Source organism: Pavona decussata, unplaced genomic scaffold (genome assembly GCF_977016875.1).
Source record: "Pavona decussata unplaced genomic scaffold, jaPavDecu1.1 SCAFFOLD_58, whole genome shotgun sequence".
Classification (NCBI taxonomy): Eukaryota; Metazoa; Cnidaria; class Anthozoa; order Scleractinia; family Agariciidae; genus Pavona; species Pavona decussata.
Window position 1 is genome coordinate 2969909 of NW_028145480.1, and position 25092 is coordinate 2995000.

A 25092-nucleotide genomic window follows, 5' to 3' on the forward strand; every position below is an offset into this window, starting at 1 on the left:
TTCATTTACATTTTCCTATTTTTTTTTTTATTTTTTTATTTTTCTCTTTTTTTTGTCGAAGCGGTGCAGCTGTTAACCTCTCAAAGCACTGTGGTATAGATATGCACTGTAATGTAACTGGACAGCGTTAAACCGCGGGAAACCTGAGTCAAGTAAACATGAGCCGCTCGTCTTCTTTTGCTGTAAGAAATCATTTCTTTTATTTTTCACGTCGTTGCTCAAGTTTTAAACTAAAGTCTTGTATTCTATAAAGAACCTTTTCAACGGAAGATTAGCCTCAAGTTTTGATCGCCCAGTCGAGAACGAGGATTAAGATAAGATCCTCTCCGTCGAGATAACCGATGTTGCTACTTTGACCGAAAATACGAATCGAAGGGAAGATTCACATTTAGTCGTGGAAAAGATGGAATGTGACGACTCTGTTACGGATGACGATGCTACAGAGGACGAAGAAGAGAAAACAGCAGTTGATGTAACACCTGACAGCCTTGTAAACGAAGGGATTGAAACGAAATGGTATGGTTTAGTAATTATTTTTTATAGCTACAATTTTGAGCAAATCTGTGGAAAAACTTTTTGTCGACCTAAAGATTCCACGTACCGCTACCGTTCATTAATCAACCACTCAGTTCCCTCTCTTCCCCTTATCAGTATTGGTCCACTGTTGAAACAAGGACTGGGTAATTGTCCGACCTTGCTTTCTCTTCTGTTGGTGTTTCTTTAAGGGAGATTGAAATCTACACATGTACGTGCACAATTGGCATTTTCCTCGCCTAGTTTTCTCCAAAGTGGAGTTGATCTAGCTACTCCTCGTTCATTTGTGCAGAGGTCAAAATAAGCTTTAAATCGATCATTTAAACTGTACCAGGCTGAGTTTTAATTTGAGAGTAAGACCATGAGGATGTTTTTATTGTTGACTTTTTCATCTGAGGATAAAATTAAAGACATGTGACCATTCAAATGCTCCTGTTGTGGTACTGTGCAGTACTCTGTGTATGATGCTCCAAATGTCGTGTAAAACTTTTTTGGTGTAACCTCTCAATCCACTTCTTTGTTGTTGTTGTTGTTGTTGTTGTTTTATCAAAATCAGCTTACAGCTGTAAATAATTGACTACAAATTGTACTGAGGTGGACTGATGTATGCACAAAGAGTTGTTCCAGGAAGCATGCAACAAAACTCAATAATCGTCACCTTTGTGATGAACAAGGGAGGAAAGATTTAAGATGTATTTTCTGTTCTTTGTTTTAGTAGTCAAAATGATGCCAGGGAAAAGTTAGGACATGAAGTAGAATCTTTGGACTCTAGAGATGAAATATCATTAAAAGGTACTTTATACATGTAATATGACTAGTAATAATCAAAGATAAGGAAGTGTGTTTGACAATTTCCATCCAGGGCTCTCTCTCCTTTGCCAAGTTGGTGATGGTCATCCGCCCCTGCAAAATCTGCAGGGGATGCTACATATGCATCCCAAGATCCATTCATTCGTTGATTGGCTGCCCCATACAATCTCTACTCCAAACGCAATCAAGAGTGTGTTCTTTCTACGACCAATGCAATTAAGAATTAAAAGCAATGTATAGTGAAAGTACATGTAACTAATCACCTGTAGACACCTTCAGTGCTAATGGAATGTAGAACTTTTGTACCAATATCCTAAAAGTACTTCAAACTTGTCTAGTTTTTACAAGCACTGCAGATAATTTCATGTTAGCAATGTTCTGCATTTAAGTTTTGCCTGAAGAGTACATTTCTAAGGATTTCACCACTGACAGCAAATGATCAGTGTGGAAGAAGTGGCCCATTACATGAACTTTAATGACATTTGATTCTAGGCTTAGCATAAAAACTCCATAGTGTGCAAAAACTGGGCAAGTTTGTAGCATTTTTGTGATATTTTGAGCAACACTAGTAAACTTGCAGACTTACAAAAAACTTATAATCTTTGAGCTGTTAAAGTAAAACCTTATCTGTAATGGACTTTTCTTATTTTTTTTTTTAACATTTTATCAGGCGGTTAAACCCAATTGCAATGTTGTGAATAAATGATACTTTTATTGTTATTTTAAATCCTTTTGTCACATTTTTTTTGTGTTCTGCAAAGGTCTCAGATGTCTTGCTCCATACAGTGGGGATGATGAATATTATGAAGCAGTGATTGACTCTATTCACCGCACCTCTGACAGTGGGGAAAGAGAAGCTGTTGTGACATTCATTGGGTAAGGTTATTTTCAAACTTTATTGTTCCTTGTCAAACAAGTTATCAGGATAATTTAATTCTACCGCTAGAGTGTTGACCAACTAACTGATGTTTTAACAAATTGATTGGCTGAGTACACTGTATTTCTTTTGTGTTGTCTAACATGGGAGGTGATGGAGGAGGGGAGGGGGGGTAGGTAGGGGGTCTTAATTGACAAGGGGGGATTATTTAAAACTGTGACCTTTAAAGTGGGGGCTTAGTAAAGGGGAGCTGGGGGAGCTGAATAACGCTCTAATGGTAATTTTCCTTTGGTAAGTTCAGGGTTTTCAAAATAAAAAAAAGTACCAGGAGGAAATGTGAAAGTAACCAGAGGACAATTATTGCAGCGCGTTAGCGGTGCCGTGCTGCGAAAGCAGCACGGGGGTGGGTGTAGGAGAGGGAAACCCCATCCTGCTGAGGTTTGGGGGGTGGTAACGGCAAATTTTTAAATTTTGCATACCCAGAGATGCATTCTGGTGCATTTTCAGGGCAAAAAAGTGTTTGTTTGGAGGTCATTGTAAACTGAATTATAAACAAAAATATCCACGTCCGTAATCAGCTACGTTATTGACATAAATTCATACTTTGGAGACAAAAAGTACCCGGCACTAATGCTAAAAGTAGCCGGTGACTTGTATCCGGCATCGGGTGCTTTTGAAAACCCTGTAAATTTTCCCTGAAGTAACTTCTGGGCTTTTTACTGTGGATGTAACCCTTCAACTTGTGTCTACATGTAGCTTACACTTGACCTCTGTTACAAGAGGATGACTGAGAACTGTCCAACTGACATAATGTTTTTGTTGTAGATATGAATCTGAGGGAAGCGAGGTTGTTCCTTTAACAGCTCTCAGAACAATTATTGGAAAGCACCGAGGTACAGTGTACAGTTGTAACATAAAAAGGAAGTTTGGTCAATGAACCATGTAATGTAATGATTCATCAAGCATCGTCTTTCTTTTAACGCTGCAAGAAAAGTTGGCTTTGATCACACTTGATTTGTATCAAAGGCGTGTCAAAGATGCGAGAAAGTAATGCATTTGAATACCTTTGACATGTTATGATACGTAAGCAAATAGCACATTTACATCAACACTCTTACTTAAATTTTTATTTTCCTTGTTGTCATCACTATGTTTCTTTTTTGTCTCTCATAGACTGGGACATTTTGTTGTAAATAATACAGTAGGACCCCGGTAACTCGAACTCGGATAACTTGAAATCCCCCGCTAACTCGAACTGTCACTGAGTCTCAATTCCCTTGAATTTAGTCTCAATTCCCTTAAATTTGACCCAACTTTTCAGTCATTTTCACTTGGTTAACTCAAACTCAGATAACTCAAAAACCCCACTAACTCGACCTAAATTTCGTTTCCCTCAAGATAATAATGTACCCCGATAAATCGAATTTCTGGTTCTTGTAACTCGCCATGGATGCCCATTGAGATATCCCATTTATCATATGATCGAATTCTAACACTAGAACAAAGACTGGACGACGCAAAAGGGAACACAAATTGAGTGTATTAAATAAACTAAGTTACATTTACAGTATTGCATTGTCGTAAAAGAGTGCATAATGGTTACAGTTGTTACAAAATGTATTAGTTCTCGTGAAATAAGTTTAATTTGCACTTTATTTTATACCGAAGTGCTGAAAATCAATAAACTATTAATTATTAACCTAGAAAATTGAATACGTGTATTTTAATCGACCCCGATAACTCGAAACCCCACTAACTCGAACAGTTTTTCGTTTCCCTTCAGAGTTCGAGCTACCGGGGTTCTACTCTATTCACATTTTTGCTTCCGTACCACGCCATTTGTGTTCACTAGTTTTGTTCTATCCCTTAAACTTCTATTATGTAATATTTTCTCAGATTTGTATCTGTATCACATCATTTGTAATTCCCTAAATTGGTTTTATCCCTTAAGAATTATGTCATATTTTCACAGCTTTGTATCCGCATGACGTTATTAACAATTGGTATAAATCTTCTAGTGTTCTATCACGAATGCCGTTCTCTGGCTACGCTCGCTATCTATTCTGTAATAGATAGTGAGTAGCGGTTTTCAACAAAATGGCGGCCGCTTTGCCGCATTTTCGAAGTGTCTGTGAAGAGGAAATAGATAATTTACTTGTTTAGTTTTGAACGACTAATAGATTTACATGTATACTAAAACAATTAGATTATTCGCTCTCGATTTCTATGCTTGATAGTTGATTCAGGCTTCGCCCTCATCAACTATCACGCATTAGTATAAATCTACTAGTGTTCTATCACGAATGCCGTTCTCTGATTGGCTACGCTACTCGCTATCTATTCTGTGATAGATAGTGAGTAGCGATTTTCAACAAAATGGCGCCCGCTTCTTCGCGTTTTCGAAGTGTCTGCGATGAGGAAATAGATAATTTACTTGTTTAGTTTTGAACGACTAGTAGATTTATACTAAAACAATTAGATTATTCGCTCTCGATTTCTATGCGTGATAGTTGATTCGGGCTTCGCCCTCATCAACTATCACGCGATAGAAATCTCGAGCTCATAATCTAATTGTTAAATAGAAATGATCGAGATCGAGCTCATAATCTACAGTAATTGTGAATTAAATGTAGCTATTATTTCTTGACAATTTAAAATCAACACTTCTTTGTTGTCTGCTGTATATAATATATAGTAAAAAATTTGTAAACATCCTTGAACTGACTGTGGATACTGAAGTTTCCAGAACATGTCTTCCAGACTCAAATGTTGTGTTGTTGGTGTGGAAATTGATGTGTCAAAATTTTCTTACAATTTATTTGTTTATCTAAATCACTTCTGAAGAGTTAAATTAGTTTTGAAGTGACTATATATTAAAAAATATGTGGACTATAGCCAGGCATGGTTAAAAATTTGACATATAAAATGTTGACACTGGCTTTAAAAGGTATAAAATGCCACACTATTGTTATAGTTCTCACCCAAATTTTACATTTACGGTGTATTGTCAAGTATTTTTAATTTCGTTCATATAACATCCTGGACGCCATTTTTATTAACATCCTCAAGCTGAAAAATGGTTGTAGCAACAACCGAAACGCCCATTTTTTATGTTTTAAAGCCAGTGTCAAAATTTTATACAAATTTTTACTTGAATTTTTTCTTGGTCTTTGCACAGTAATAAAGTTTACTACTCACCGATAATACATAAAAAATACTGGATACTTTGTTATGGTTTTGTATTCCTTTGCAGATAAGTACATGATGGAGGAAAATGCCATGCCTTTGTCAAGAAAGAGAAAGAAAGGTAACAATGTTGTAACTACTTCAGTCTGAGGTTAAAACATGGATCACACTATTGAGCTCAATCCACTGACATGTATTTGTTTTGTCTGTGTGACAGGAAAATTAAATGTATCAAGTACTCAGCATAACAGAAGACTGCTCAACAGTGGAAAATCTAGAAACAAGAAAAACAGTACTGTTGTTGTTGAGGAGTTTGAAGAAAGGAATGAAGGAAGAAAGCAACACAGACCTTCTAAGACACAGACGACACTGGCCAGACCGTGCAGTACAAGCTCTGATGACAATAATGAGGTTGCTGATGAAATGTTAGCAGATGGTAAGGCTCTACATGTAGTTTATGCTCATTAGGCTCGGTGACAAACTACAATGTATGTAGAAATTTGTTGTGGATTCTATGCAGTATTCAAGGTTAATTCTTGCAACAGATTGGTATAACTTCTCACTTTGTACCATTAATGAGGCAAAAATGTGCATTTTCAGATTAACCCTCTGGCATACAAGCAAACTTATACAGCTGTTCTCTCACCATTTTACAAGGGGAGTTGGGCGGGGATGGGAAGACCTTTCCCTGAGTTTTTGCTGACTACAATGTTTGTCAAAGCTGATTTGTGACCTCACCACTCAGCTGAATTGTTCGGCAAAACTTAATTACATTTATACATGAGATTTTTTCTGCATATAAATGCATTGCAACTAGTAATAATAAAAGATTAGGGAGTGCGTTCGGTGTCACCAGGCTCTCTCTCCTTTGCCAAGTTGGTGATGATGTCATCCGCCCCTGTCAAATCTGCGGGGGATGCCAGATACGCGTCCCAAGATCCATTCATTAACTCAACGTTGTCCCATACAATCTCGACTCCAATCTGTATTAGGAGTGCGTTCTTCTTACATAGAACGCAATAATCACTCTTGCCAGGCTGACCAGCTCAGATCACTTCAAGATGTTTAATGTCAATTTTGATGTACAAATTTCGATCCGATCATGTTTGTATCCAGGTTTTGATGATCAAGACATGGAAAGACCATCATTCACTCAGCCAGCTCAGCATCCTTCAGTTCCTTTGGTTCTATCAAACCCTGACGCTCAACCGGTTATCCAGGTAAGAATACTAATAAAAGCTCTGTCAAGTTAAAACGGTTTTCAATTGAGAGTCAAAAGTAAATCGCGTTTGCCTTACTTTGCCCTGTGATTGGTTAGCAAAACTCGCGCCACTTTCTCAACCAATAAAAAAAAAAAGAACCGAAACCAACCGTGACTTGCTCGCACGCATTTTCCCGCGCTTGGCGCCGGTTGCATTTATTTGCTTCGAATTCTGATTGGCTTGTTGCTCTGTTTGCTTCTGTTTTGATTGGCCAGAGTAATTGCTTTGTTTTTGGTTTTACGACACTTGATTGAAAACGTCTGTTTCTTCTTCCTTTAGCTCTCGCCCCCTATCATGATGGTGTTGATGATAAAGCGTCTTTTTACTATGTTTTCGTCCCTGAGTCATCCTTTAGTGGAAGTTTTACTTGTGAGCCTATCTTTACATTACACTGTAGGTCCCAGCCATCATTAACCGTTATCTTCGAGATTATCAGCGAGATGGAGTTCGCTTCCTGTTTCAACACTTCTCGGAAAGCACCGGAGCAATCCTTGGCGATGACATGGGTTTAGGAAAGACAGTTCAGGTAACAGAAATGATATATATTTTTTTCAACTTTAAAAAATCTTTGTGCGAAACTTTTTAATGGAGCTTGTCCAGGGCCAGGGTCACTTTTGTTGTTGTTGTTGTTTTTTTTTTTTATTTGTTTTTTGTTTTGTTGCGGAGGGAAACAGCTGAACGCACGGGGCGAATTGATTGGGCGAAATGTTTTTGAACCAAATGCATTTTTGTTCCAATCTTTCAGGTTATTTCATTTATTGCTGCCGTTTTGGGAAAAACTGGAACAAAAGCTGACATATTCTGCAAATTCATGGATAGAAAAACCAAAGTAAAACAGGTCAGTAAATGAAGATTATCTGTATCCATTTCAACGAGTGACACAAGCCAAAGGGCTCAGCAGTGCTGGAACCTTTTGGTTGAATGCACATCTTTTAGTGTTTGTCAGGTCATCTTCAGTGAGCTTTGGTTGTCCTCGCATTTTAGGGATGAAACTTTGATGTATTAAGGACGGTGCCTACTATTGTTACTGCGCATACGTTCTGCGCATCGCAAGATACTCGGGTTTCCTATGGGTGGTGGCTACTAATACAGGAATATTTTTGCGCGGTTTAAAACCATACGAAGAAAGCAGAACTTACCAAATGCTTTTGGTATCTCAAAAGAAAATTGGGGGTTACCATGCGTTTTTCAGAGATAATTAAGCTTCACTTTAGGAAAAAATCCCATACATTGCTTTATATTTTGACGTTTTTGAGAGGTATTATTGCTTAATTATCTCTGAAAAATGCATGGTTCCCCCCAATTTTCTTTTTGGATTCCAATAGGCCTTGCTGAGATCTGCTTTTCCCACTTAGTCATAAACCGCACAAAAATACTTCCGATCGGTATTAGTAGGCACCGTCCTTAATTTCACTCACCAAATGTTGAAAGGTGTTAATCTGCTAAACTGGTCGTCAGTCGGTGTGATGAAGGGCTGTTTACACCACACGGGAGCCTTCTGGGATTTCTTAACGCCTGTATAAACTACTGACAATTGCTGAATTGCTGGGCATTTTGCATGCGACCAGAGTAGAGCCCACACCATGTCAGAATCGGCATAGTAAGACTACCTTTCGCTCCCAATACCTATGTTCAAGTTTCATTGGAACAAAGTTGTATAAATCAAAAGGTTAAAAAAAGAACGTGGTGAAATTACGGCGGAAATCGGAAACGTTTTCGTAGAGATTCTGATACCGCCGCCAAAAAACACTGTGACTGTCTTAAAACACATTGATTCAAAAAATCGATCGCCTATGTTTACGGTCCTTTGCTCTCCTCAGCCTAGCCTGGATTCCTACTTACGAAGGTAATCAACCATTTCACGTGTTCTTTGAAAGCACTAACGTATTTTTTTTTTCTTTCAGAAAGAAGACGTTAGCCGCAAAGAGACCGGCACCTTTTTGATTGTCACTCCAGGCTCTGTGATGTACAACTGGAAGGAAGAATTAGAGACCTGGGGGCATTTTAGGACGGGGCTCTTTCATGGTAACACCAAAGAGGAAACTCTACAACGTGCCTTGAGAGGGCGACTGGATGTGGTAATTACGACTTACGAGACTATGAGAAATCATTTGGTGAGTTGTACCACAAAAGATAATAAGAAAAAAAAAGGTAAAAAAAAGTAACGACCCCCCAAAGAGAGACCAGGCGAAGTATGGGAACGCGCACGACAATCCCCTTCCAGCGTGTCGTGTCTCCTCGCGTGTGCCAATTTTCGCGCGCGCGCGTTTCGTTCGCTTTACTACCCCAGAGGGAAATCAGAGAATACTCGAAATATAAGACTGTTCACATGAATTTTCTTTTTTGCTCACGTAATACATGTTTAAAGAAGAAGTAGTCTATATATACAAGTAACTGAAGTGAGCCAGGCTGATACTACGTAGAACACTTAACACGACAGCGACATGATAGAGACCAAATCGAGAATGTAACCGTGGACAGCTGTTTCGAGCTGGTGGGCTCTCGTCAGCACGGTGTAGCAGCAAGAAGTAGAATGTTCAGCTAGCGTGAGGTTAGTGGTCTACTAAATACACGTGGTGATAACTCCGGATGGGCTTAATTTAAGGTGTTTACCAATGTCAGAGCCATGATGTCGTTGTCGTGTTACGTTTTCCATAGCCTGCAGTGCAGGCGTATTTTGTCCCCCGAGTGCACATTTTCGTATTAGGCCGCCATCTTGGATTTGGTAACGGTGGAGGATTGGGGCGAGGAAAAATGGGCAAGCCCATTTTCTGATTAACACCTACTCCCTCGGCAAATATTTCCTCGCCCTAACCCTCCACAGTTACCAAATGCAAGATGGCGGCCTAAATTATAAGAAAATGTTCACTCGCGCGACAAAATACGCCTGCACTGCAGGCTACGTTTTCCACGCAGTATCAGCTTTGCTTACCTCAGTTACTTATATGTATATAATACATCTTCATCAAAAATGTATTATGGGAGCAGTTGCTTGTATGTTTATATCTGGCTGATTAAATCGTTCACAGATCCTGCGTATACCAGCAGCTTTTCGTTCGCGGTCTTTTGCCACTTATTCTCGATTATATACAATCATGTTTCCTTTCTTTTTCTTTCATGTTCGTTTCTTAGGATGATCTGAACAAAGTCAGATGGCTGGCGGTAATCATGGATGAAGTTCATCGTCTCAAAGATAGCAAAGCTCAGATAACTATCGCCGCTAAAGCTCTTAGTGTCAAGAGAAGGTGAAAAATAAATCCTTTAGTGTGCAGCGGTTGTATTACATGTAAGTGATTGTTTTAGTTACATGCGAACCAAGGCAGCCAACGGGGCTGGCATATGAACTCCGGCTTGTCACTATGAAGCAACGATAAGTCTCACTACTCCCTCCTGTATCGGGGGGTTGGGGGTGGGGGGGGGGGGGGAATCCTTCACAGGATACCCAACATGAAGTGAGTGGGCGTAGTAATTCACCGCGGTCAAATATACCAAAAATGAAAAAAAAGTCGTTTGCGAGCTCAAATCCCCTGCATGGCATAGTAGTCCACAGGATAACCAGCATGAAGTGACCAGGGTTTAGTTGCTGGAAGCATGGTTAGCGCTAACCCGGGCTAGATACCATGACATGCCAAGTCTATCACAGGATCACCAACATAAGGTCCCTGGAACCGCTAGAAGTAGTACTACTCCCCCCTGGATGGGATGTTGGGCCATCACAAGATACCCAGTATGAAATCAGTAGGAGTATTTTGTGAAAACAAACCAACGGTGAAAGTCCCAGCAGTCAGCTTTGAGTAAGGTCTGTAAGCACTCCCAGTTGCTTCATTCTGCACCAGTGCTTATATCTGGTGATTGTGTTTGTACTGTAACACCTCTCTTTTGCATTTCGTTTGTATATAGATACGGACTCACAGGGACCCCACTTCAGAACAAGTTGGAGGAATTCTGGTGCGTGCTGGACTGGGCAAACCCGGGGAGTCTGGGGAAAGCGAAGCAGTTCAACCTGGAGTTTGGTAAACCAATCAGAGAAGGGCAGAGATATGATGCAACCAAGAGAGAACTGGCACTAGCCAGGAAAAGTAAGTGTACACAGATAGTAAAGTACGGAGAATGAGGTCCGTCAGAAAGAAGCGAATCCCAAAGGTAGTAATAAACGTTTGTGAGTCTTAGTAGGTGATTGCATAATAAGAGCACCGCTTTCATTGTACTGCGAAATTAAAACCTAATTCCACGCTTTCATAGACCGTTTTCTATGTCTGTGTGTTAAGCTTCATTCAGCAAACGAAGTAGTTGAAGCCGACACCAGGACACGTATTTGTACCGAAATAAGAATCTCGATCCAGCACAGAGGCATAAGTGCCAAACGGACACGGATTCAATTAAAATACCCTTTATACGCTCTAAATTCCCTTAGAGATAATTTTCCCGCTGTCCATGACAGAGGCACTGCCTGAAAGTAAATATGAAATCATGATAAAGGCGACCCGAAAGAAACGGTGAAATGTGATGTTTGCTAATAAAATCTCGAAAGAAAGAAACTTCCCCGCCATGTCAGTGTATCAGTTACAGACTCTGAATAACGGTTAACTTTCATGTTTTCGTATAAATCACTATGGTAACGAGCCTCCTAAAATAAAGGAAATCCGGCCTAGACTATCGATAAAAAATCGAAGAACTCGACCAAGTACAGTTTAAAAGTGACAGATAATTTCAAAATGCATGCCTTGCTTGCAAAGGATTTCTAGCTGAAGGAAAGAGTACTTGCTCCAGTATCCTCAAGGTTGTGGAGTCCAATCCCGTTTAATCCATAATAGAGAGCTTAAGTACAGACTGACGTTCGTGAGCCACCGACGACAACCGGAAGTGAAATGTTTCCTTTTTTGGCGTTACCACGGATAGGCAAAGCTCTTGTTGATGACTGTGGCTTGGCGTTACAAACGCGATGGCGTGAAAACGCTCCAAAAAGGGAAAAAATTCAATTTCCGGTTGCCGTCCGTGGCCCAAAAACTTCTGTGCTTAAGTTCCCTAATATTCTTTGTCGTTTTTTGCGCTTTGAATTCCTTTGGATGTTTCAAAGCTAGGAAGGTATTTTTCTTCCTTTTTTCAATGCTGAAGCAATGAAGGTAGTTATCTCTAGCTCAAGGACTTTTGACGATTTTCCAACCGTACGCGGGTTTCGAGGACGGTCTATCGAGAATTACACCGCTCCTTGGTAGCCAATCTTATTGCGAGTTTTCGGATGAGCACTGCCAAAAGTTGCTGTCTGCTAAATACCATTTCTAAGGTTTGGGATTTTTATTTTATTGTGTTGTAGAATCGAAAGATCTTCAAGATAAAATTGGCAAATTCTTTCTTCGACGGACGAAAGACTTGATAGCAAGTCAGCTGCCTAGCAAAGGTACGTTCATTACAGCTAAGCTGGCGCTCAAACCGGTTTGTCGAGTTTTAGGTTTTCTTTTCTCTCTTTCCAGATGAGTTGGTGGTGTTTTGTCCGCTGACGTCATTCCAAGAAGACGTGTACCAGACTCTTCTTCAGAACCCGGATGTGGAATTGATCAGAAAAAAGAACTTTCCCTGTGACTGTGGCAGTGGGGTGGACAGGGGCAAATGTTGTTACCTGGTAAGTACAGTAGAAACAGCTGGATATTCATGTATAAACATTGCCTGATATTTCGGTTTGGAAAACCAACCTTCGGGGAGTACAAAAATAAAATGAGCAAGTACGTTACAAAACCCTTTATATAAAAGTTTAAAAATATGAAAAAAATGAAGCTTATAGGTTAATAGCTAGATGGATTAAATGCCACTAATGCAGCTTGTCGCGTGTATTTAAACCAAGCGGCTCAAGTATATGGCCTGGTCAGTTAAGTGGACTTTACGAGCCTTTTGTACAGAATTCCGCTCAAAACGGTCCGCCCGACAATGTTAGGCTGTAACGCTGAGTTACATTTTCTTTTTTTCCTTACTTGTCTTACTCTACTGCTAGTGACGACAACCGTTCTTCTACAGCTGAATCTCGACTAACGCTCAACTATTTTTTTTCTACATATTTTATTGCCATTTTGGAAATAAAGAAGTGTTCACAGGACTCTCAGTATACTCTATTTACATTTGTGAGCTATTATTAATTAATTTGCTGTCAGTTTCATCGGAAACCTTTATTGGAAGCTTTCAGTTAAAACTGTTGGATGATATCGTTTTTACTAATAAGCGACTAGCAAAGATAGGTTATGTTCTACACGATACCTGTACGTTTTGCAAAGTGGAAACAGAAACCATCTATCACTTATTTTACAAATGTCCTTTTACTCTTCTCTTTTGGGAAAACTTTGAAAACTTCTGGTTTGATCTTTCAGGTAAAAGGGAACTAACGCTCAACTAACTACAGTGTACGAGCTCGAATGTTTACAGTTAGCGGTCAGTAAAGATGGTCGAGCTTTATGTAAGCTCTGTCGTAATAACCTGAACACAGCTTTGGTTAAATAAATCTACTCTTTGACGAGGCTGATACGTAACAATCTGTTACAACAAACAGAGCTGTGACCCTCAGATTCAGGATCGAATAGGAATTTGGGGAGCAGGGATGGCGCAGTGGTGAGAGCAATCGCCTCCCAGCAATGTGGCCCGGGTTCGATTCCCGGACTCGCGTGATATGTCGGTTGAGTTTGTTGTTGGTTCTCGTCCTTACTCCGAGAGGTTTTTTTCTGGGTACTCCAATTTTCCCCTCTTCTCAAAAACCAACATTTCCAAATTTCCACATCTTTTTTAATTACTATTTTATACGTTGTATCTGTGTTAAACTTGCTGCATATAACTCTTGTTCCAAATCATTTGTATACATTAATGATTAGCTAAAAAGGAAGTAAAAACTAAAAAAGACCACCTTTTTCGTTCCAACATTTTGAAAAATATTCTGGAAATAACGTTACAACGTCTAGTTATACTATGCCGTAGCACTTCAATTTTCCTAGTGTGTGGGAGCCTTGCTGGGAGCCACTACCGCCAGTATCCCCAAACCTGAGCTGTTTAACTGGAAGACGTGTCTTGTCAGTGAGGGGACCGCTGTCTTCACGCCATACATTGTCATTCTCATCACAGTTACAACCATCGGTTTGTTATGCTGTGCGTAGGTGGTTATAAGTTTTGGATCTGTGGATTACGTTCTCTGAAGTGTAGTGATTCTTAATATCTTTTGTTTTCTTAACAGCTCAGCTCTGATGGTGAAGATATCAAGACTGCAACCATGAGATTTTTTCAGCTGCTTCTAAAAGTGGCCAATCACGCCGCATTATTGGCGCCAACTGTTAAACAAACACTGGACCAACAAGAAAAGGTAGGTTCCAGTGGTGAAGCAGAAAAGGCGGTTTGCAATTGATTTACAAAATACTGTGCTTTGAACTTATCGTAGCAATTTAAAATACGAACATAGCTCTACTGTTAACAATAATTCATCGAGTTTCTTTGATCCTTTTTTCCTCAGGCTAAAGATCTTTGTTTACACGTGTTTGCCAGATATCCCGAGTTTTCAGGTAGCACGGAGTTATCGTCTTTTGAATTGCTGTCTGATCCAAAGTACTGTGGCAAAATGAAAGTACTAGAAAAACTAATGGGAATGTTTCACGAGGAACGCAGCAAAGTACTGCTATTTTCACGATCAACACAGGTTTGTATATCAAAGCGAATATATAAAGCATTCGAGGTTGAAGGCTAGTTGTTCAATCTAGTGCGGCGTATAAAATTTGAAGAGTGGTCAGATTTTGGTGATTTGGTATGATAAAGGAGGAAAAGTATTAATTTAGCGAAAAGCTGGGTAAGGCCGATCAGTTCATTTTTTCCAGTTCTTTGAAGAGAGAAATTGAAAAGTGAGGACTGAGAATATTTGGGTAGCAGCGATGGCGCAGTGGTGGGAGCATTTTCCTTCCACCAATGTGGCCTGGGTTTGATTCCTGGTGTTCATGACGCCATAATATGTAAGCTTAGTTTGTTGTTGGTTCTCGTCCCTGCTGTGAGGGTTTTTCTCCGGGTACTCCGGTTTTCCTCCATCCGCAAAAACCATCATTTCCAAAATTCAATTCGACCTGGAAGCAGTGGACGAGCAGCCACTCTGGATGTGCCACTGAAATTCCCATTTTATTTATTTTTATATTTCATTATACAGTATGGTAACACCTTTTCAGGAAGACCTATTCTCACTGGGGGCCGCCAAGTACAAACGCCCCCTATTCCTATGAGACCTGTGTATTCAAATTCCCGCGCATCCATGGATCCTCAGGGAAACCGGTTGGGCATAATGTTTACAAGTTTAGTATAAATAGGCCTGTTTTATCCTGTTTATTCCTCTCTTCGTTAAAACGGACACAAGATATCAGGTTTTCGCCCCACCCGCCTCTCCGCAGCGATGGCTCCCTTTCGTGCCTGAGTTCTCGCTCCTTTCCGTCTCCGGGCTCGTCTCTTCCCATAACTTATCTCCACCCGGGGCGTTTGGGAGTGGGGGCTCCCGGTGAGAATTTATTACTGTTGGAAAGTGGTCGAACTGAAACATCGTGATCCAAATGAGTTTAAATGACGCAATCGTGAGACAAGTGATTAACTTAGTTATCAGTATCATTTACCTTTTTTCCAGCTTCTCGATATTCTAGAAGAATTTGTGATCAGTAAAGGACTGGTGTATAGCCGGTTGGACGGACGAACCAAACCTGCTGACAGAACACGCCTTGTGCGAGACTTCAACCTAGACCCCAGTATCTCTCTTTGTTTGATTTCCACCAAGGCTGGAGGTCTGGGACTGAACTTTACTGGAGCCAATGTGGTGATCATATTTGACCCAAACTGGAATCCATCCAGCGATTTACAAGCCCAGGACAGGTGAGTGAGAAGATTGATGTGAACAGTGATAAAAATACCTAAAAATGTTCTTGCCTAACGTGCGTCTCGCCTGCCCAAACCTGCTTTTGTTTTCAGATTTGATCATTCTGTCGCCGGTTGTTCAAAGAGCGGATAACTCTATCCATGGTATAAATAGCTATCCAGTGGATGAAATGCACTGCAACCAACACATTTTATGCCTTGGATAGCCACTTATCCGCAGGATAAAGTTAGGAAGTGGTGTCTGACACATGCGCAGTTTTTTACACGGCTTGTTTCACTTCAGGATTGCGTTGAAAGTTAACAAAAAATTGTATAGTGTAAGGTGATTATTGTCAAAACATGTGTTTTTTATTTAAAACTTGTTATAGTTGAGCATTTTATTATAGTAATTATCAAGAAAATGTTTTTTATCTAATATGGCTTTGAATTTTTTTCAGAGCGTACCGTATCGGCCAAAGACGGGACGTTCGAGTGTATCGTTTGATATCCTCAGGAACAATTGAAGAAATGATTTACCTCAGACAAGTTTACAAACAGGTTAACTGATGTCCCGTTACTTACCTTGTAATCCCTTTCCTTAATATTCTTTAATACTATCTTTGTTATATTTAGGAAATTATGCTTCTCCATTTGATCAATCCCATATAAATAAATTTTGTATTAATCTAGGTACTTTATCTTTATTTAAATCTCTATTTAAGACTCTTGCTTACACAAACACCACATCAGTCTCGCTGAATTTCCATTATGGTGAGATTTCATTTTTCCTTGGTTTTCTCACAGCAACTGGCCAACATTGCTATTAAAGGAAGTAACGAGAGAAGGTATTTCACTGGAGTGGAAGGAGACAAGGATAGAAAAGGCGAGCTGTTTGGACTTGAAAATTTGTTCTCCTACCGCGTGGAAGGAGCCAGCCTGTCCAAGGACATCGTCAAGAGAACACAGAAACTAGAGGCGGGCTATAGAGTCACAAACTACGAAATTGTACACGAGAAGAAGCAAGAAGACTGCTTAGAGAACGAGGTAAGGAACCCCTTGAGGGGTGGGGACGGGGATGGTCACCGTGTTGTAGATACTTTACGTAAACGAAGTACAGTAATGTAACTGGGCAATTTAGGCGTGTTCCATTGGTTTATAGCCTGGCCACTACCTTAAACAATGATGTCACGATACAATACATGGATGATAACGTCCAATATCGATTTTGATATCGAAAAAAATGCCAAATATCGGCAGATGTCGTGCTGGTATCGGATCGATTTGGAAAAACTAGTATCGGCCCACCATCACCAATTGCTGTTATTGTAAAGAGAAGTTGTTTGTTGGTCATCCTAATTCTTCGTCAGGTAACCGATGACCTCGGCGTGAACCAGAAAGAAGATGAAGACCCATATAACCTGGAAGAACTGGCATCGCAGTTTATCGATGATGACGAACATGCTCTCTCTAACCCCTGCAGTGTCGGTGATAAGCTTGGAAAAGATTTGAACAACACGAGTATTCAGATGAAAGGGGTAGGAATTGATCACCGAGAGAGTTTAAGGGTTCTTGACAATGATACAGCATCTTTCAGTGATGTTGAAGACATTCTAACTGGTTTGGAAGCCAACTCCAAACGTGCTGCACCAAAATTGATGGAATCTTCCAAAAATTCCGTTTCGCGAAGGCCGGTGACTTTAGAAGATTTCTTCAACTGTGAAGATGACGTCTTTGAACCAGGGAGGCTAACTAAGAACCACAATCGAATTAAGGGAGGGGAGAGTGGGGCGGGTTCTGGAACGGCTGGTCCCGAAAGTGTGATTCCGCCCACTGCGATGAAAGAATCAAGTTTAAGCGAAGATGAAGACATTGAACTCAGCAGTTCAAACAATTGCTTCACAAAAATTAAGAAAAAGGCGAGGAAGAATGAAAGAAAAAACACGGAGGAAAGTTGCGACATGATTCCGCCTACTGCTAGTTTAAATCGCGGGATACAATTGGGAACGACTAGGGATTGTTTCGTAAATGATGGAGAACAGTCAGCAAGGAACGAGGAAAATTTAGCTGAAATGACAACTTCATCGAGCGAGGATGAGGATTCTGATGAGGGTTTGTTCACCAGATCGAAAGAAAAACGAAAACCAGCGAAAGTTGTGGTGACAGAGACGAGCAAAATCTTGAAAGAAGGTCGAAGCCGGTTGCGAAGGTGAGGATACTAAAATGTCTTAGTACTTATAGCGTGGTTTTCAAGTTAGTGTCGACAGTAATCTCGAGTTTCGTTACTTTGCTTTTTCTCAATTGAAAACTGCAACTCTTGGGTTTGAGTAACCCTATGATCTGATTGGCTCTCAGCTTCTGGGTTATATTACAGTACATCCAGAAAATATTAGAGATATCAAGCGGGACGAACACGCGAGGGCCGGCGCCTGCCACGAAACGCGTCCCGTGAGTGGGGACTCTTTTCCCAACCTGCGGGGACGTGATTTCTCGCGTCTTTCGATTTTCACGTGTTTCCACGCTTATGACGATTTTCACGTGTGCTCGCGTGTTCTCGTCAATTGACTGTTCCTGAGTGGAAGAACGGAATGCTCGTAGACTTGGTCATAAGTTTTCTCCATAATAAAACAACTCGTCACCCCCCCCCCCCCCCCCCCATGCTCCTGGAACGCCTTTTACACGAGAATGTGTCACTGCTAGAAAGTTAAAGCGTGTAATTTGTCTACATAGACAGCGAAGAAAAGTTTATAGAGAAATGTATGGGAAATTAAAACGAAACTCTTTTCACTATTATCTCAAGTTTACAATTAATACTTTCTGGTCCAACTTAGTAGTTTCTGCCGCCTTTGTTCCATTTTCAAATGGCGAATTTGATCATTAACAGTTATTTTTTAAACCGTTACAGCTTTTGGGTTTTTTTTATCTCACACTTCATTGGCTCTGACTTTTGACACAATGACATCACAAAAATATTGAATTACAGTGTTGGTGATTTTCTGACTCACACTCTTATAACCGTCGTGTTTTTTTATTGCTAAGGTTTCCTGGAAAGCATGCTCCAAACATCGACGTTGATACCAAGATTGTAACACCAAAGCGATCGAGGAAGGACAATACAGTTGAACAAATCCTGGGTAAGTTTTGTAACAAATACTTTCAATGTCAGTCGCTTAATGGCGGTTCATTTGTGTGTCCACGGATAAAACATTTTATGAGACCCTGGCAGTGATGCTAGCGTGAATAATAAAATATTTTGTGTTTTATGGGCTCTGTAAACAAATTATGCAGGCCTGTCTTCTGGTTGATTGTAATTTGTATCATGGCGTTATAAAAGTTTCTTTTCAGTTGATTCGTAAGCCGATGGTGAGTCAAGTCAGACATTTTGGTTTTAAAGAAAAAATATACAGATTGCTCTTCAGCCAATAAGGAGCAACTCAAACCCAGTCCCACCTAAAGTGCGCGGTACAAATAGTTACTTTTTGATTGACGTGGCGTGCAGTAGTAAGGTTGCTTAGTAACGTGACGGTAACGTTCCTGTTTTTCTTTCTAGAATCCTGTGGAGTTCGTTATACGCATGCGAACAAACACATTGTTGGACCAAGTGAAGCGGAAAATCGTATGTCTAAACAGGCGTTGCAGGATGTGTTTGAACTCAGGCAGTTTTCCCAGCAGCCTGCAAACTTTTTTCCTGCTTTGGAGGTACAGTAAAGCTTCAAACAGAACATTTCCCATAAAATCCCCTCATCATATACACTCAAGTCTGATTTTCGTGAAAATATCCGATGTTCAGTTAAGTCGTTGTTTCCAGAGTACCCGGCTAAAAGGATCTGATATAGGATGACAATTGACGATGACTGATTAAATACAGGCGTTATAGACGTTTTGAACTTCCTTTTTGGAGACGTGCAAAAAAGTTCACAACGTTAAGAAAGTTTCAAAAGTTTGGAGGTATACTGTTGATACAAACGTAGTCCACTCCTCGTTGTTGTTATAAATGTCTCACTAATACGCCATTTCCGAGTTGCTTTGAAGCTCATTAGATTACGAAAGTCAGGCTAAGTACAAAGCTGATCGTGTGAAAATTAGTTTTATTTGCATATCAATGAACACTGATGTTCTCCAAAAACAACTTTAAGCACGAAGCCTCGCTTTCATAACGAGGTTCAAAGCAACCCATCAATGACGTATTTGTTTTGTCACAGACAAGCGATGAAAGTGATGACCTTGGTGAGAGCTCTCGGGACACCAAACCAAAAGAGAAACCAAGAGACCAACCAGAAGTTGGGACAAATTCTGCTAATCCACCGTCACTGAATCGGTAAGACACCACCGCTACAGAGCCTTTGTGTTAATATTGTCGACACCAACTGTCGACACCAACTTGAACCGCTAAGTGTCCTAAATGCAATTGGCCAAGATTGTAGCTATATGTTTAATGGTTCACTTAGCTGATCGGAACAACGAACAACAAGCTGTCAAGCCTCCAAAATATAAAAGGCCATAATCAGGTGTAGGCCATCATTTGTGCCTTAATCCAATATAGAGAGTTTCAACTTGACTGTCATGTGTGTGTTCAAAACGGAGTTGTAAACTAACAACCTTTTTATCAAAATGGCCCACTGTCACATCACAGTGTGCTAGGCATTCCTCTCCCAACAATCTGTTAACAAATATAGTGTCTAATTTTGGACAATCTGTGTTTTCTTTCATATCTGTCATGTTATTTGCTAATTTATTGGTTTTGTTCGTGCGATCAAACACTCGAAAATAGCGAAGCAAACCAAATTGAAGTCGTTGGTTTACACTTTTGGCTTAAGCATGTATAATGTCGGACAAAACACATCAGAAAAATAAGATGACTAAACAGAACAAGAGTCTTTACTGTTTTGCACTGGTATGGGTTAGTATCCAGTCCGACTCGGTCGATTTCTGTGAAATTATTAAAGCGACAAGGAGTGTTACTACTTCACCCTAGATAAGATGCTAGTCAAACACAACATTGGTACTCAGTGTTTTGTTAGATTGTCACAAAGTATTCTTTGAACTCCAAGCTACTTCATTTATCCCACAAGGAAGAGAAAATATGTAGCGAATGTACCTGCATAATCAAAGAACGCGAGCGGTCAAACAAACGGCTTTTTTCTACGACTTTTCAGGTCATTGAAAACTGGCCGTGACATCACTGTTGAAAGAATTGGTAGTAGTACTGTTTTTATTGGGTCAACCCCCCGTGGAATTCGTCGGCAGCATTTTCGGCAAATGTCAGATCAACTCGGGTTTTCTTCGGAAATAGATCTTGCCAAGGCTGTCGTCGCGAAAAGCGTTGCTGAAAGGTGGGAGATGTTGAAGCGCTTTTACGTGGACAAAAATCCGGTTTTATCTGGTCTGTCCTGCTTTACAGCTGGTTCAGAGAGGTGTGCAGTCGCTGTAGACAACGAGAGACAAGATTTGAAGCGTGCTAAACGGTCATTGGAGCAAACTCGAGCAGACGAAAGCCATGAAGTACGAAAGAAGTCTAAAAGAAATTTGAAGAAGCATAGACCGAAGGAGAAATTGCCTGGGAAAGATGCGACTTATGAAGCAAATCTCGAGAGACGTGAAATTCATCGGCTAGACGATGATGATTTGCACTGTAGAAATCAGAGTTGTTCGTTAGCTGCTTTTCAAGAAAAAGAAAAGAAAAGTACTCATCTGATTGAAGCCAAAGATCCTTTCAACGCTTTGAACAGAATCGAAGATGGTGTTGGTGATGTAAATTCGAGAAGCTGTAGAACTGAAGCGAAGGACTGTCAACTTAATCAAGGACATCAACTGCAAGCAGAAGACGAAAACTGTAGTTCATCAGCGTGTGAATGGAACAGGGAACACGCGGTTGAATTTCAAGATTCATCCGTTGATGATAATTCGGTTATGTCAGTGTCACTTTTGGACGAATTTTTTTCAACTAGTTCTTGTAGAGGTTTTGGGAAAAGTGAGAAAGTGGTTAAAACTGTGAAGAAAGTAAAAAGTTGTAGAGATAAGAAGCAAAACAAGCAGATGGACAAGACAGACAAGAAAGATACTATCAAGGAGAAGAAACCTACCTCTGTTCTAGATGAGTTCATTTAGGTCTTAAAGCCCGGTGCATTCTTTTAGGAACTGAAATTCTTTGTATTTTGTTATTCCTGAACCGGAATAAGAATATCTAGAATTATCGTTAAAGAATGCGCACTAAATCGTTCAAATAAAAGCTGATTCAATATGGAAGTCATGAAGGAGGTTGCTGATTATTTTAATTATTTTTCATCATCAGAGAGATCCAAATGTGCTTTGTATTTAAATACCATTATACGGTTTTTAACCGGACTGTTTACAGCAACTGTATTATTATTGCGCTGTACAAGGTGGTTCTAACGTTTGAGTCAGACTGTCTGTGGAAGAAATCCTAAAGTGTGACCATTCAAATGAAAGCTACTGAGCAGTACTTTCCTGTGGTACTGTTTATTATGCTGTACAAGGTGGGTCTAACTTTTGAGTCTGTGGATGAAATCCTAAAGTATGACCATTCAAATGAAAGCTACTGAGCAGTACTTTCCTATGGCACTGTTTATTATGCTGTACAAGGTGGTTCTAACTTTTGAGTCTGGGGATGAAATCCTAAAGTATGGCCATTCAAGTAAAAGCTAGTGAGCAGTTCTTTCCGGTGGAGCTGTTTATTTTGCCTTGCAAGGTTAGTGTCTATTGATTTTGTAGATGAAAACCTAAGAGGTGAAAACTTAAATGAAAATGTTGTGGCACTTTTCTGTTTCACTGTTTTTCATGCTTTAATGGTGATTGTGCACCAAGGTAAGTGTTACATAGCGTGTACAGAACAGTAGAATGTGGGTAATATTAACTTAAACTAGTAATAATCAAAGATAAAAGAGTGCGTTCGATGATCTCGATCCCAGGCTCTCTCTTCTTTGTGATGTCATCAGCCCCTGCCAAAAAGATCTGGGTGGGGGATGCCAGATACGCGTCCCAAGATTCATCCATTCATTCCAGCAATCAAAATTGTCCCATACAATCTTGACTCAAAACCGTATTAGGAGTACGTTCTTCCAACGTCGAACACAATAACACCCGGAAGTATGATTAACTTATCTTGCCGGTGGGGGTATGGATATTCAAAACGGACATGGTTATTAAAGGAGGATGATAAACGACGACCTCCCCCCCCCCCCCTCCCCTACCCCACACACACACCCATTACTTCTGGCGGGGAGGAGCAATTTATACAATTTATATTTACGTGGAGGAGATATTGGCCATTTTTATACTAGAGACGCATAATTCGTTTGGGACAAACTTTGGTAAACATCTGTAGTGCGTTTCGTATGAGTCTGGTAGTTAGGTTAATTAAAATGTTTGTTTGTTTTGTTAACGGGTGAGTATTTTTACTCCGGGGCTGACTATTTTACGACGTGCCTCTATGTTTGTAAGAAACTTTTTCCCTTTATGTTATAAACACTTTATTGCAAGGAGTCCTGATATATTTAAGGATTAATGTTTACTTGTATTTTCAAATTTTTTCCAAGCTACCCTCGTCGCTGATAGACTCTGGCAATTTGGGAAAACTTCAAAAATATCGGTGAAAATTCCGCCTCATGCGATTACATATACTTAATTTTAATATCTCCACTATTTTTAACCATTCATATAATAATATTTAACTTCTACGTACACCTTTAAACGGGCTCGTTTTCCATTCTGTGTAACAACTACAACTACTACTACTACTACTACTACTACTACTACTAGATTTTTTCCAAATTTCGTGGAAACGCGGGACTCGCGTCACAAAATTCAAATGTTGTAAGTCCAAAGGCTCAACGTTCTCTTTGTTTTTTGTTTTTTTTTTTAATTTTCAAGTCAATAGCTCCAGCGTGAGTCAACTATGCTATGCCATAGCACTTCAATTTTCCTAGTGTGTGAAAACCTTTCTCGTAGCCACCCTCAGTGTCCTCAAACCTGAGTTGTTTAACTGGAAGACGTGTCTTGTCAGTGAGGAGACCACTGTCTTCACGCCATACATTGTCATCTGCACATGAGTTGGTCATCCCGCGTGCGCACTTACCACTAACAGATGCTCCACCCCAGTACGTCACCTTAGTAGAATCCCAGGCATATCCACCTAAAAGAATGAAGCCATAACACTCGTTCTTGATGAACTGTTCACAGTGTGAAGAGACTCTGGTGAGACTCGCCAGCTGAGACAGACTCGCTCCTGTGTAACGAATATCGCGTGAGTAGCTACCTGGACTGTTATGTCCCTTCACGTACGTTCTGCTTTCACTGTTGTGACTGATGACTGTCACGCCAACTCCATTCTTGTCACTCATGTCGCAGTGCACTGTAAATGGTGCCAGACCTCCTGTGCCATCTGGATCAATGACGCAATTTCCGCTTACACTGCTGACGTATTTCCTTATCATAGAACAGGAAGCAGCATTAACTGGAAAATTGATTTTGACTTTAGCTTCTACTGTTGTCAGTGCATTAGTCGCTCTACAGGTTTAATATCCCTCGTTAGATTTCTTGATGTTTTGAAGAGCCATTTTTCCATTCAATAGAACATGCGAGTCTACAGGAAGTGAAGACTTGCCATCCTTTGTCCAGGGGATTCAATGTAGTTCTCAGGTCACTTTCGGCCACACACGGCAGTCGGAGGGTTGAACCAAACTTACCAGGAGTCACTTCTTGAGGAGGGCGGACTTTGAACCGGAGACGAGTATACACAATGAGCCGAGCCAAGGATGTTGTTGATCTCAGAATGTTCTCTGCCTTACAAATGTATGTTCCTCTGTCTTTCTTTTCCACTTTGTAGATTGTTAGGTTTCCTTTCTTGACTTCAGTTCTATCTTTTGGCAAACCACCAAATGGTTTGGACCATGTGATACTCGGCTTCGGCTGACCAGTACCAGTGCAGGCGATGGTGACGTTTTGTTCCTCCAGTACCCTCACTTCTTTGGATGACAACACAATCTGAGGAGCGACTGATGTAAAAATGATATAAAACATCGGACGCAGAATTTAGTATGATCAGATTCATGCAAACGCACGCGGAGGGAGAAAATTCCTACAATAAACAAAACAATCAGCCAGTTACAGTGTGTGACTTCCTGTGCACAATGGGCCAGAGCTATCTTCTACCCTCCCTAACAATACACAATTTAATATGGAAAGGGCTTAACTAGAAATCACCGGTTTCTTCAGCTTCTAGGCTGTAACGCTAGACAACAAAGTTTTTATTTGTTTTTAATTAATATTCTGGTTAGCTTCAATTATTGTTTATGTATCTATCAGTATCTGTGTACTGAGCGAAAGTAAAATTGTATTGTATTGTATTGCATTGTATTGTATTGTATTGTATTGTATATTGTAACTAACGGCAGTCCTTAACCACATACGTGAAAATTTCACCCAAAACGGCGCTTAGGAAAAAAGCGCTATTGGCAGAAATGACTGAAACGAGACAAAAACAGACTGATTAACTTATATTGAACAGTTAGTTCCGCTGTGGCGTTGACGCTTCCCAACAAATTTTCAGCTCTGCAGCTG

The 25092-nt window shown here is 40.2% G+C and overlaps 2 protein-coding genes across 2 annotated transcripts in view; one reads left to right on the forward strand and one right to left on the reverse strand.

Annotated features, from left to right (window-relative positions):
* LOC146479689 (uncharacterized) overlaps window positions 1-25092 on the reverse strand; it is a 132884-nt gene that overhangs the window by 20564 nt on the left and 87228 nt on the right. The window lies entirely within an intron of this gene.
* On the forward strand, window positions 143-21761 carry LOC146479690 (DNA excision repair protein ERCC-6-like 2). The gene is made up of 24 exons (XM_085110528.1): window positions 143-516; window positions 1250-1326; window positions 2106-2220; window positions 3047-3114; window positions 5475-5528; window positions 5625-5843; window positions 6524-6627; window positions 7067-7195; window positions 7415-7507; window positions 8574-8783; window positions 9802-9914; window positions 10570-10748; window positions 11984-12067; window positions 12141-12289; window positions 13877-14002; window positions 14150-14332; window positions 15293-15534; window positions 15975-16074; window positions 16321-16560; window positions 16884-17722; window positions 18553-18647; window positions 19064-19212; window positions 19716-19831; window positions 20670-21761. The coding sequence occupies exons 1-24, from the start codon at window positions 404-406 to the stop codon at window positions 21619-21621; spliced, it is 4749 nt and encodes a 1582-aa protein (XP_084966654.1). The 5' UTR covers window positions 143-403; the 3' UTR covers window positions 21622-21761.

Bases quoted from the DNA above. Each gene is read 5' to 3' on its own strand.
- LOC146479690 (XM_085110528.1), top strand. From the start codon at position 404: ATGGAATGTGACGACTCTGTTACGGATGACGATGCTACAGAGGACGAA. The intron at 7,196-7,414 runs GTAACAGAAATG...CCAATCTTTCAG, and splicing joins GTTTAGGAAAGACAGTTCAG to GTTATTTCATTTATTGCTGC. The intron at 19,213-19,715 runs GTACAGTAAAGC...GTTTTGTCACAG, and splicing joins ACTTTTTTCCTGCTTTGGAG to ACAAGCGATGAAAGTGATGA.